This window comes from Myotis daubentonii, chromosome 2 (genome assembly GCF_963259705.1).
Source record: "Myotis daubentonii chromosome 2, mMyoDau2.1, whole genome shotgun sequence".
Taxonomy (NCBI): Eukaryota; Metazoa; Chordata; class Mammalia; order Chiroptera; family Vespertilionidae; genus Myotis; species Myotis daubentonii.
In genome coordinates this window covers 161,621,703-161,635,195 of record NC_081841.1, presented here as the reverse complement: position 1 = coordinate 161,635,195, position 13,493 = coordinate 161,621,703, and the positions used below count along the sequence as shown (strand labels likewise).

The 13,493-nt window shown below is 39.7% G+C and overlaps 1 protein-coding gene across 4 annotated transcripts in view; it reads left to right on the top strand.

Moving 5' to 3' along the window:
- TBC1D4 (TBC1 domain family member 4) overlaps positions 1-13,493 on the top strand; it is a 212,674-nt gene that overhangs the window by 145,493 nt on the left and 53,688 nt on the right. For all 4 annotated transcript variants that reach the window (XM_059684834.1, XM_059684835.1, XM_059684833.1 and 1 more), the window contains 4 exons: positions 4,419-4,551; positions 8,682-8,773; positions 9,045-9,155; positions 13,000-13,119. In XM_059684834.1, coding sequence (XP_059540817.1) covers positions 4,419-4,551; positions 8,682-8,773; positions 9,045-9,155; positions 13,000-13,119 — 456 coding nt within the window. The remainder of the gene's footprint in view (positions 1-4,418; positions 4,552-8,681; positions 8,774-9,044; positions 9,156-12,999; positions 13,120-13,493) is intronic.

The following is a 13,493-nucleotide window of genomic DNA, read 5'->3' as shown; positions in this document are numbered from 1 at the left end:
CTGAGCTGTTCTCCAGGCCAGACCCCTGAGACAGGAGTGACAATCGGTGTGAGGTTCCTTTTGTTTGGTTTGCTGTTGAATCAGCAAATACTGTGTGCATGTGACTCACGTGATCTAGGATTTAAGTGAGTGTCTGGGGCTCACAGAAGTGCAGTTCAAGTTCAGAGGTCACTGTTGGTTCTCACATAGAGGGAGGAGCCAGCCGTGTCAGACAGCCAGAGCCGGGGCTCACTGCTTTTATGCTGCCGCGTGGGAAGGAGGCCGCGTGGGCCTCAAGGGTCTGCCCTGCTGCTAAACGAGGAGATGGTGCCGGCCTTCGTTTTCTATGTTTATATTCTCTTGCCTGCTGCTTCATTGGATGCGAAGCGGGCCTGCCCTTGCTCTCCTGTGGCCTGAGCCCTCTTCCTCTTCTTTACCATGCACATTTTAGGACCCAGCTTAAATATCACATCCTAGCGAAGCCTTTTCTGATGACTTTTTCAGGAATTGACTTTAGTTACTCTGTCGTCAGGGTGCTTGCTCTACCTTGTGCACTAGCAGGTCACTAGCAGTTCTTACAAATCCCCACACTTATTTTATTTGTTCACAACTTCCTACCCCACTAGACTGTGCATGCCACGGGGCTGGGGTTGGCACCGTTCGTATTCTTGTTGTATCCCCTCAGTGTTTCTAGGCTATTGGGGGCTTGGGAATAGTATTTTAATGATCAAGAGTGTATTATTCTTAACTTCAAGCAGTCATTTTCTGGGTGCTGGGTCATCTTCGATGACTGGATAATATACATTAAAAGGAAGACTGTGGAAACCTTCTTACTTCCAACCTCTTTTACAAGTTTTGCTTTGCTTGTAGTTTTAGTATATTTGTTTTACCCTCGTGCATATAGAATGGGTTTTGGAAACACGGATTCAGAGTAGAAAGACATGCTGTGTCTTTCCACCCTAATAAGCTCCGTGACTAAGGCAACAGACGAGACTGGCTGAGAATGCCTTCCTGGTACATAGAAGCTGGACTAGAATCCCAGTCTGGGCACCATTATTCTGAAGGACAGGCCCATGCTAGAATCTTTGAAACTCTGTTTATTCTAATTTTATCAGAAGGCATCTTAAACAGAACAGCTAGTCATCAGAACTGCAAGCCAGGAGAAAAATATGTAAATTTCCTGCCTAACAGAGGATGGGCCAAGCAGCTGACATATGGAACAAAACACAACAGTCAGTTAAATAGTATAGGTCTGAGCACAGTGTTATGATTGATGTGGCTTGGCAGTTGTATAAAACAAAATATTGCAAAACCACAGCATGCTGACTTCTCTGAGTACAAAGAATACGCAACTAGCATTGTGTGTGTGTGTGTGTGTGTGTGTGTGTAGCAATTGCTGTGAATTGATAAATAGTATGGTGTTCTGATGGGTGCTGGAGGGTGATACTGGAAGTTTAGATGTCAGTACTCCTTCCTTCTTTTGTAAAATAGCTATAGGTAGGTAAGTTAATTTTGTTTAACCAAGCCCTGAGGTTTGTAGAAAATGTCATTTCTCTTTTCAACAAAATTGGTTTAAAAGGTGTGAAAAAATGAAAGTTACTGTTACTTATAGACAAGGAAAAAGTAAAACCCCATGGACAACAATATCCAGGGAAACTAGAACAATAACAAAAAAAAGATCCAGGCTACCAAGACTGAGGTGTAAGTTTTTACAGAGAATTAGACTCCATAATCTTTTAAAGTCCTTACACATTCTGTGATTTTTAAGACTTATTCTAAGATGCTATAAAATACCCAAGTTTGGCATGTAAGTGTTTATGAACATCATCTTCATTATGAATTTCACCTACATATTACAAATTGGCTTTCTTTGTCTCATCTTCTACTTTTTGCTGGAAATTTGCTTTTGCCTGATAATAACATTAAGAATACTTTCTTTTCGTTTGCAAATGATTGATTTATTTTTACCCATTCCTATACTTTTAACCTTTTAACACAATCTATGAGTTTTTGTTGTATTTAAACAAAAACAATTAAATTATTCACATTACATTAATTTGAAGTTGCAGTTTCTCTGTTCCTATGGTAGGTCTCATAGGCCATATGGAAAAAAAAGGTGGATTAAAAAAACAAAATATTTAAAATTTTAGAAGTCAAATAAAGTTTTTAGTAATGTTTGTGGTAGGAAGAAATTGGTAACCACATTTCAAACATAATTAAAATGGACTTTTGATTCATCTAGAAGTAGATAAAACATGAAAGTTTAGTATTTCCATTGGAGGCCTTTTACAAGGCAGTATTACTAAATATCAAATAATAACCCTCTATGAAAGCTAATCCCAAGATAAATGAGAAACAAAAATGAACAGTTCCATAAGTAATTAAAATTGCATTTTAATACATAACAAGGCAATGAAATCAAAATGTGAAGGCATTAAATGTAGTGATTTCATTTTCAAGAACTAGAAATGTTTATTTTTAATTACAGCATAAAAGAACACATTTTATGAATACTTCATTTTAACTCATAGAGTGATATAAAATTATTCATAAGCCTTTTCAAAGGTTGGTAATATAGTAAAACATAACTGAATAGTGACTGACTGCTTAGTATTTGAGCTCTCCTTTTAGTAATATTAGGAGAATAAAGTTTCTTTTTATTCTAAGTTCCACATACACTCAAATGCAGAAGTAAATTGAATCCTTTAAATATTAGATTATTCTTCAACTAGGCCATAGGAGAAGGGGAAAAAAAGTCTTAAAAAACCCCCACCAAAAACAGTTTACAAGCATGGTGCATGGTTTTGAGTATCAAAGGTAGTTCTGATGAGCCCTTAGTACTCCATAGTCCCCCATGCAGAGCCCAGACTTTGACCACAGTTGGGAAAACCACACCTAACATCAATGGTTGTCTCCCAGAGAAGGCGACATGGCCTGAGCTTGACTTGACAATGCTTGAGACCAAGCTGTTAGTTGACCTGAAGGAAGCAACCAGGAAACCAGAATGCTAGACTCACACTTATTGACTGAATCACTTGGAAGAGCAAGGAAGAAAGTAGCTGGCAGTTTTTAAGCTGCTGGCCCAGTGGTGAGACCAGCTGTGAGACATTATATCAGAACTTCTTAGTGTCACCAATCAGAAGGAAGATAATAATAAATTAGAAGCCAAGAGATAAGATGAGCAACCTTTATAGTCTTCCCCAACATTGTTTAAATGGAATTCATTTACCCCAGAACTTTGCTTGAATATATTTTGTTTCTACACTAAAAATGATCCAGAAGTGTTATCTGTGGAAGTGGGGGATCTCCTTCCCCATTGGGTGCTGGGGGTCAGGTCCTTATGATATCTCGAGAAAAAAGAATTTTCTGAGACTCTCACGGGAGGATGAGATGTGGTAGGAAGTTTTATTTTCGTGGAATTACATCCCTGCTTTTGCAAAGCCCCATTCCCCTTAATCCAGTCCTGGGAGAGGTGCAGCTGGGGATTCAGTAGAGGAGGAAGCAAAGGCAGCGTCCAAAGTTTCCTTTCCCTGGCGAATTTGGATCCAGTTTAGCATTAGGCTAGTTGCAGTCCATTAGTCCATTGTGTGGGGTCCATATGGCTGTGGGCCACGTGGGCGAACGCAGGGAAGCCAAGAGAGCGTGTCCCCTGCAACAGGAGGGCCACCCGGAGCCAAGAGAGCAAGAGTGACCTTCTTTGTTTAGGGGATTAGATATCTCAAATCTTCCCACACTTGCAGTCGCCACGGCGACTCTGGCCAATGACCTGTTCCCAGGTGTGATTGACAGAGGTCACCCAGACTTTACTGGGCAGGTGTCTATTCCCCCCCTACACCCCCTCACTCCCGCCCAGGTCCTTCCCCCAGTGATCTGTGGGGAACAAACAAGTAGCCCCCTGAGGAGTGTTTAACTGTGGCTTTCTGGCAAAGCTGCACAAATGGCATGCCTATATTTGGTCTTTCCTTTTGCGCCTTTCCAGTTACTCATAACTAGGTTCATTACCATGGTCTCAGAAGGACACAGTAAGTAGGATACCTGTTAACACAAGTGAATAGTAAACCTATTTTGTTGCTCCCTATATATTGCAGGTGAAACTTCCAAAGAGACCTTTGTCTGAGTAACGACTTAAACAGAGACCTGATTGACTATCAAACTGTCTGTGCTAGCATAACACTTGGTGGGATTCAAAAATAGCATTCCAGTAACAGACCAATCTTGTGTTACACACATTAAAATGGTCTAATTTTATCCAGCTTTCAATTATATGTATAATGGAAGGTCTGACTTCGAGACAATATTTTCTAAGAGTTCTGTAGTCATCAAAATTCTGTGATTTATTATTTAGTCAGCATCAATAAAGTCTCACATTGCTGTTGGGGTTGTGGTGTGTTACCGTGAACGCAGACTTTTATAGACCTGAGCTTTGTTTCTTCCTGTAGGTGGATGAGGTAATGCTGACTCTGAAACAGGCTTTCAGCACAGCGGCCGCCCTCCAGAGTGCCAAGACCCAGATCAAGCTGTGCGAGGCCTGCCCCATGCACTCTTTGCATAAGCTCTGTGAAAGGATTGAAGGTACGGTATAGCTTGGCCTTTGCAAACGAGAAGTTTGCTTTGGCATTTGGGAAGTGAGAAAGTTGCTACTGTCATCAAACGCTTCTTTGTTTTGAGGTAAAACAAGGACCCAAGGATCATTTCTCATGTCCAGTCAAATTTGTGTTGTCAGTCTCTCTTAGGTGCTTGGCTTCCTCCCCTTTCTTTCTCTCGTTTTTTATTTTTAACTTTTTTCCTTTTTTTTTTCTGAGGATAGACTCAAGGAAGGAACTTGTATTTCCCACTGTTCTTAAGATGTGCTGTGTACAGAGTGGGCACTGACCAAATGTTTGTTGAATGAATGAAGAGAGGCAAAACCATCTCAGAATATTGTCTATTTAAGTCTTTCCTTTTTCAAACCCTTTTACTTGATGAGGTAGGTCTTCCCCTACAAGTTTAAGACTGGAATGAGATATTAGCATAACCCATGGACACAGACACTGGGGCAGTGGGGGCTTGCCTGGGGTGGGAATGGCTGGGGGAGGGGGTCAATTGGGGGAAAAAGAGACATATGTAAAACTTTAGACAATAAATTATATATATATATATATATATATATATATATATATATATATATATATGAAATAAAAAAAAAGACTGGAATGAAATTGTGTGGCTTTGAGGGACATTTAAACATGACAGAGATAGTAGTGATATCCTAAAGCAGGTTTAAAAAAATGTTCTGAGGAGGGGAAGGGGCATGAGGGAGAGGTGACTCTGTGATTCACCTTCCTTTCTTCTTATGTCTTACTAACAAAACAGTTTTGAACAATACTACATGGGAGAAGAAACACAATTTAATGAACACTTGTTACACATCTCCTATGCACCAGGCACTGTGCTAGGCACTGGGGATTCAGAAGTAATTGAGATGAGGACTGTGCCTCTAGAAAGCTTGCAGGTTAGAGTGCAAGAGAGGCATGTGAGCCAGTAAATACAATTCAGCATGATAGGTGTTACAATAGATGGGGAGAGTGCAAACTCCAGAACCACGCAGAGAATGGTCTAGTCATTGTAAGTGCAGAATTGTGACGGCATGGATGGAACTGGAGAGCATTATGCTAAGTGAAATAAGCCAGTCAATGAAGGAAAAATACCACATGATCTCACTCATTCATAGATAATAGAGACCATTATAAACTTTTGAACAATAATAGATACAGAGGCAGAGCTGCCTCAAACAGATTGTCAAACTGCAGCGGGAAGGGGGAGGGTTGGGGGGCAGGAGGGAGGGGGGTAAGAGATCAACCGAAGGACTTGTATGAATGCATATAAGCATAACCAATGGACATAAGACACTGGGGGGGTAGGGAGGTCAGGGGATTGTCAAGGGCGGGGGAAAAGAAAAGGACACATATGTAATACCCTTTGTAATACTTTAAGCAATAAAAAAAAAAGAAAAAAAGAATTGTGGTTTCCCCTCAGTAGGCAGCAGAATCACAGGCACATGGCAGAATCAATGATGGACAGTGGGTTTATTGAATATCCATTCAACTGTGTGATCAAGGACTATTTAAATGTAATATTCAGATTTTAAAACTTGTAAGAGTAATTTTATAGAATGCACATTATTTTCAAACATATGTTTAACTTTTCCAGACAGGGACATTTTTTTTGGTGTGTGGTAAAGGGAACATTATAAATCTGTGGAGGAAAGACTGAATTACTCAAGATATGGTGGGTGTTGGATCAATTTGCTATCCAAAGAGAGAAAGATTCCTTCTCCTTATCTTACTGAATTTCACAGTAGATGGATTAAAGTCCTTGGTGTGTAAACGAACAAAATATTAAAATCATGTAAAGAAAATAAGACCATTGTTATGTCCTTACACAAAGAAGCCTTTAAGACGCAAAAATGGAAAAACTATTAAAAGAAGACATTGACAGATTTGAGTTTATAAAAATTTAAAATTTATACCTAACAACAACTGTTTACTTGGAAGTTAAATGCTAAGCAACAAATGAAGTAGCAGGTTGGTATGCAGAATTTGTAAGAACTCTTATTATCTATAAGAAAAAGGTAAAACCACCAGTAGGAAATTATGCAAATCATATTAAAAGACACCCTTTTGAAAAGGAAATTAAAAGGTCTAATAATAAAAATGAGAAGATGCTCAATCTTACTACAGGTCAGAGACATGAAAATGAAAACAATAAGCGACTCATCAGATTAACTGTTGGTGAAATCATGTGAGTCAGTTTCTGCATATATTGCCTAAGGAACCTCTTAACTTTGCCAGCCAATAAGCTATGGGGTAGTGGGTGTCATCGCATATCACAGTGAACTTTAGTGCTGCTGTTCCTGTGTGCAAGCACAGAAGTTTTCACAGAATTTTGTTGGAACTGCACAAAGAAAGATGGAACTGAGGGTTTCAGAAGCCTTTCTTTCTCCTTTCTGATGCGCAGTATAGACATGCAAGTGGGTTAGAACAGGTTCAGTGGTGGCCCTGTGCACATTCTGACAACCATCAAACAAATTCTAGTTCTTTCACAACAAAACATTTTTGATGTGATTCTCTCAGTGATTTTAAAGTGCCAGATTACTTCTTAGGTTCATTAAATATTATATATAGGTAGGTATCTTCTTTCTAATCCTATCTAATAATAGACAAACATGGTAATGGACCATACCTTCGCTACGCCTCCCATTGGCTAATCAGCATGATATGCAAATTAACCACCAACAAAGATGGTGGCTAATTTGCATACTGCAGGCAGGGCGGGTCAGTGCCATCTTGCTTGCCCCGCCACCATCCAGGCCTGCTATTTGTGACTCGGGGCGGCGGGCATCCTGTGTGCGACCCGACCCAGGGTGGCGGGGCAGGGCAGCGTGGCTCCTCTGTCACCCCCAGCTTCCTCATCATAGCTCCCTTGGGGGCCTAAGCCTTTAGTTGGACATCACCTGAGGCTCCCTGGCTGCCAGAAGGATGTCTGACTGCAAGCGTAGGCCTGATCCCCCGGGAAGTGGGCCTAAGTCGACTGGTGGACATCCCCCAAGGGATCCTGGACTGCAAATGGGCGCAGGCTGGGCTGAGGGACCCCCCTGAGTGCACAAATTTTTGTGCACCGGGACTCTAGTCAAAATATAATAGCAAGCAGTATTATAAGTGGAACTATGTTTAGAAGCTCTACTCCTTAAAAATATATGGTCATTTGAATCATTGTAAATATGAATTGCATTTTCTCTTTTTAAAACAATTATAAAAAATGTTTTTATGGGAAAAAAATTTTTGCTCAAGGATTTAATATGTTATGTGTAACAGTGTTATAGATAAATACATAAAAAGATATAAAGAAGCAAACACTTTCTTGGTAAAATTATAGTATTAAAAATGTCACTAAATATTAATGTTGTTATTGAAGTTTTATTACCACAGAACAAGACCTGCGTGATGGGGGAGGTGTGCCTGTCTAAGCTCTAGCTCTACCTTTTAACATTATCAGTTTTTCTTTATTTTTTTAAAGTCAGGTTTTATTCTTAGAGATTTTGGCCAAGGCTAGTGTTTAGCTTTGATTTCCGTGTCAAGAACTAGGATAATGTTAATTCACCACAAGTTCCTGTGGTGGCTAGTTAGATTGTTACTATATCCAATGGTATCTATCTGGTTAAGCTGTTGATGTATCATTTAGAATTTTTTTTGTTAATAAATCTGACTTCAGGATCATTGATGGGGCAGTGATTTTGGTGATGAGGTTTTCTATCATGTCCTCTTTTTTAAAAAATATATTTTTATTGATTTCAGAGAGGAAGGGAGAGGGAGAGAGATAGAAACATCAATGATGAGAGAGAATCATTGGTTGCCTCCTGCATGCCACCTACTGAGGATCGAGCCCACAATCCCGGGCATGTGCCCTTGACCGGAATCGAACCCGGGTCCCTTCGCTTGCAGGCTGACACCCTATCCACTGAGCCCAACCGGCTAGTGTTCCTCACGTCCTCTTGATTTCACGGTAGTGCACGGTAGTGCTCCAAGGTTTGTTGTAGGCAGGGATACGTCTCCTTGAGAAGACGTAACCTCGGAGCCTGTTGACGAGGGGATAAGCTGTGATACATGATTTACGTTCTGATTTCTGCAGCTGCACTCAGTGCTGATCCCCATCATTTCCCTTAGGTCTCTACCCGCCAAGAGCCAAGCTGGTGATTCAGAGGCATCTCTCATCCCTGACGGATAATGAGCAAGCGGACATCTTTGAACGAGTCCAGGTAGCCTTGCTTATAATCCTCACAAATAAGATATAAGGAATGAGAACTGGATCCTGTTTTTCTAAGTTCTTTTTCTTATTTCCATATCTGAAGTTAAATATTGTACCATTGGGTAGTAACTAGAATGCCACTGGTCCTTGGGCTTCTAAGAGCAGCGAAATGCTGAGCTTTATTTAAGTTTGTCTGCCAGACAGATAGAACCAAGTGGGAATAAAATTAACCGAGCGAAGCTGTGTTGCCATAGTGTGTTCTTGGTTTGTCTGTTCAACAGAAAATGAAGCCAGTCAGCGACCAGGAGGAAAATGAACTTGTGATTTTGCACCTGAGGCAGCTGTGTGAAGCCAAGCAGAAGACACACATTCACATCGGGGAAGGCCCGTCGGTGAGGAGACGGTTCTTTCTTGACCTTGTTTTGTCTCTATATGCAGTCGGATGACCACAGAACATGGGAAAGGAGTTTCCTTCCTTTGCGTTCTACCTTTAGGGCTCAAGTCCTATCAGATTTATTTCTCAGCATTTTAGGAGTTTCTTAGGAAATTCAAACGGACATTGGCACATTGAGATAAAATAATGGTTTTTAAATGTAAAAACATTTGTGGGTTTTTTTTGGTATAAAATCATTAAAAACATTTCATGATTTAGGGTGAACATGAATTTTCAGTTACATTAATCCATTACTTTATTTTAAATTCATGGGAACATGTTGGGGAGGAAGAAACTTTCCTCCACCCTTCTAGGCTTTTTTTTTTTTTTTTTCTGCTCAAATAATCAAATAGACATGAGGCAGATGAATAAGATAAAATGACCCAATTTAATTACATACTTGTGTACGGGAACCCCACATACTTGAGAGTCAGAGATCCCATATATGAGAGAGGCTGAGTTTCAGAAACAGAAAGGGAAATGAGGACTGTGTGACATTCTGAGGTAAGGGTGCCTTGGGCTTCTTAGGGGAGGATAGTCATTGTTGGATGATAAGAAGAGCAGCTGTTCAGTAATTAGGAGTTTGCCCTGCCCTATAGATAGATCATAAATTATTTCTTTTTTTAAAAAAATATTTTATGGATTTCAGAAAAGAAGGGAGAGGGAGAGAGAGATAGAAACATCACTGATGAGAGAGAATTATTGATCAGCTGCCTCTTGCATGCCTCCCACTGGGGATCAAGTCTGAGCCCTGGCCGGGAATCCTGGTTCACAGACCTACAGGCAACTACTGAGTCACACCAGCCAGGCAGTCATAAGTTATTTCTGGTGATAACTTCTATTTATGGGCAATGCCCCTAATTTAAATTCTTTATGGGGGAGGCAAGTTTCTTGTCAGTCCACAAGGTCTTGATTGGTAAATAGCAAACACCCAAAGAATCAGTAATATCATGGAGACAGCTATTCTAGCTGCAAACCCATGAATGCTCTTTTTGTGCACATGGTTTAGAATGTATTTTCAGTTGCATATAAATAAAGCAAGACCACCACCAACAGCATGTAAAGAGCTGATGACATATTTACTTCTTAATAACACTAATTCAGGTTATGTCTTTATTTCACTTTATTCAGAACAAATCACATATCACTTTTTTCCCCTTTATTGATTAAGATATTACATATGTGTCCTTATTGCGCCCCCCCCCCCCCATGTCCTCACCCTCCTGGTGTTTGTGTCCATTGGTTAGGCTTATATGCATGCATACAAGTCCTTTGGTTGATCTCTCTCCCTTACCCATCCCCTCCCCTCCCTTCCCTCTGAGGTTTGATGGTCTAATCAATGTGATACAAATCACATATCACGTTATTAGTGATTCCTTAACTTATTCATTGAACAGGCTCTTCCAGAGAACCTTCTGTGAGCCAACCTGAGTGATAATGTTGAACAAAACTGTGATGAATAAATGATGTTCCCTCCAGAGAAGGGCTCAAATATGCCAAAAGGGATTGCAAACAGATGGACACACATAATAGAAGCAACAAAGTAGCTTTTTAAAAGGATGTGCAGTGAGCACAAAAGTAGCTATGTCTTTGCTCTGGAGCTTGAGTAGAGTGTAGGGTAGAGGGAAGAATTAAAGAATTCAAGAAGATATTTTTTGGGGGGGTGGGGGGGAACTGGAGTTTTAAGGGAGATAAAGTTTGCTAATCAGGAAGTTGAGGAAGTATGTTTTAAGAAAGGGACATTGAGCACAAAGTTGTGTAGTAACTTTGTGACCAGGAGTGAACACGTGCTCCGTGCAGGCCCTGGAAGTACATACAGGTTTTTTAGGGGGCGCTTGGAGACTGATGGGGAAATAAGGCTGGAAGGACAGGCAATGGTGAGATGATGTAGAGCCTTCAGTGCTATGCCTTGGTCATTGAAGGATTTCAAGTAAGAGTGTGAGAAGACCAGATTTGTACTTGAAATAGAAAATTTTATTATCACAGTAACAGTCAATTTGTGGAACAGGTTGGTGGGTGTTGACAGCATTAGGAATAAAGTCACATTCTCAAGTTCGGAGAATTTTACAATGGAATATGTGAGAAGTGATTCATTTAATTTTTGCACAAACTTTTATAACGTGCATACTATTACTAGGCAATGGTGATGAATAATGACAGCTCTTTTCTGCCATCTAACTATTTAGGAGGAGAAACCAACATGTACTCAAATAAATTAAAATATGGATATAAGGTGTGATTAGTACAATGATATAATTATTACCAGGCAGAGATAACATGGGTAAACAAATAGATTGAATGATTCTGTCTTGAAAATTTTGTTTGGGTGAGAGGCCAAACTAGAACATGGAGAGGAACTGAGTTCAGGGCTATGGGAGGCATGATCATTAGGATTTAGTGTCTGACTAGATAGATATGTAAAGGAAGGGAGAGGGAGGCTTCAAGGTTTTGGATTTGGGGAGACTGGATAAAACAGAGGTAGAAAATACAGAAGGAAGATGAGAGTGGGGTACCGGATGGAAATGAGAAGAGTTTAAGAAATGTGCTTGAGATTTAATTAGAAAAATAGATTAATTTTAAAAAAATGGAGGCATTTGAGTTGGTAGTATAAATGTGGAGAAAATGAGCTTTGGCAGTATTGAAAGTCAGAGGGGGATGTGCTGAGGAACACCCACATTTCAGGCAATGAGTGGATTAACATTGAGCCAGTGAACAAGGCTGAACGGGAATAATGGAATATAAAGGGGCTTTGAAAGGTTTATTATGGTAGGTGACCAAGGTAGGAGAGAGCTGAAATAAGATCAACAATGGCCAATGATGTAATAGGAAGGTCAAGAGACATAAAGACTAAAATTTTTTTTTAAGAAGGTGTTGAGTTGTTGTTTATTTAGCTATTTTTTTTTTCCATAGCCATTTATCTCCTCTATGCCCTCTTTCATCTCCAGACCTTCCCCCAACCCCCTGCAATCACCACACTGTTGTCCATGTCAGTGAGTTCTTTCTCTCTTCTTTTTTCTTATTTGCTTAATCCTCCCCAACACCCTCCCTCCCCACCACTGAGAGCTGTCTGCCTGCTCTCTCTCTATGAGTCTGTAGACTAAAATCTATTAATGGGTTTGCTTATATCAGTCATTGACGGTGATAGGGATGTTGACCAGAAGGACAAAAACAGTGGGTGAGTAGTTACTCATATGTGCATTGTTTTTTGTGTGATGGAGGACACTATAAAGAAAAGATTTTTAACAAATTATAGTTCCTGCTAATATTTCTTCCCTTTCTGTTTCTCTTTCCCCACCTCCCTCCCTTCTATTCTCTCTAAGAAATCAATGGGAAAAATGCCCTCAGGTGAGGATTAACAACAACAACAACAAAAAAGACAATGTAATTGTAATAGAGGCCATAGAGGAATCCAGCTTTCCAGAAAATGCATTTTTTTTAAACATATTTCCTGCACTTTCCTTGGCAATGGAAATACAAATATGCAACTTCAAAAGAAATGGCTATAGTTGATAATCAAAATAACAACAATAAAAACTTCCAGTGTAATTTTTGTTAAATGCAGATGGAATAAATTAGCAGAAAGAAAAGGCATAAAGAAAAGACCTTATTTCTGTCTTTTTATTACTTACAGTATTAAAAAGTAAATCCCTTCCCTTATAATCTGTCTGTTCACAGTGTGGAACCTAAATTATTAGTCCTTAATAGAGCTACAGAAGAATTCTTGTGCTTTTTAATGGCATCTTTAAAGCCTCAATTAACCTTGAGTATTCCCAACTAAAATTTTTTTTTTTTTCTTTCTATAGACTTTTTCAAATAGTACAATCCCGGAAAATGCGGCAAGCAGTGGAAGGTTCAAACTTGACGTTCTGAAAAATAAAGCTAAGAGATCTTTAACTAGCTCCCTGGAGAATATCTTTTCAAGGGTAAGAGTACACTGAGACCCTTTTAATATCTGTGTTCTTCACTAGTAACTGCTTTACTTCATTCTCAACTGACTCACAGAAAAGTCCTTTTTTAAAAAACAACAGAAACTACCATGATAACTGTAATTTTGTTAACACTCACTTAAAATAATCTCTCAGAGTAAATTTCATTCTCAGATATAGATTTATTCTGGTTATTATAATATCTGCATTTCAGTAATAGAGATTTATTAATGAAGATATATCCTAAAGAATAAAAGCCTAGGTGGCATGACGCCCTTGCACAACGTCATCACAAGATGGCTGCCACAACAGGGCCGCCACAACAGGGCCTGCAGGGGAGGGCAGTAGGGTGTGACCAGGCCGGCAGGGGA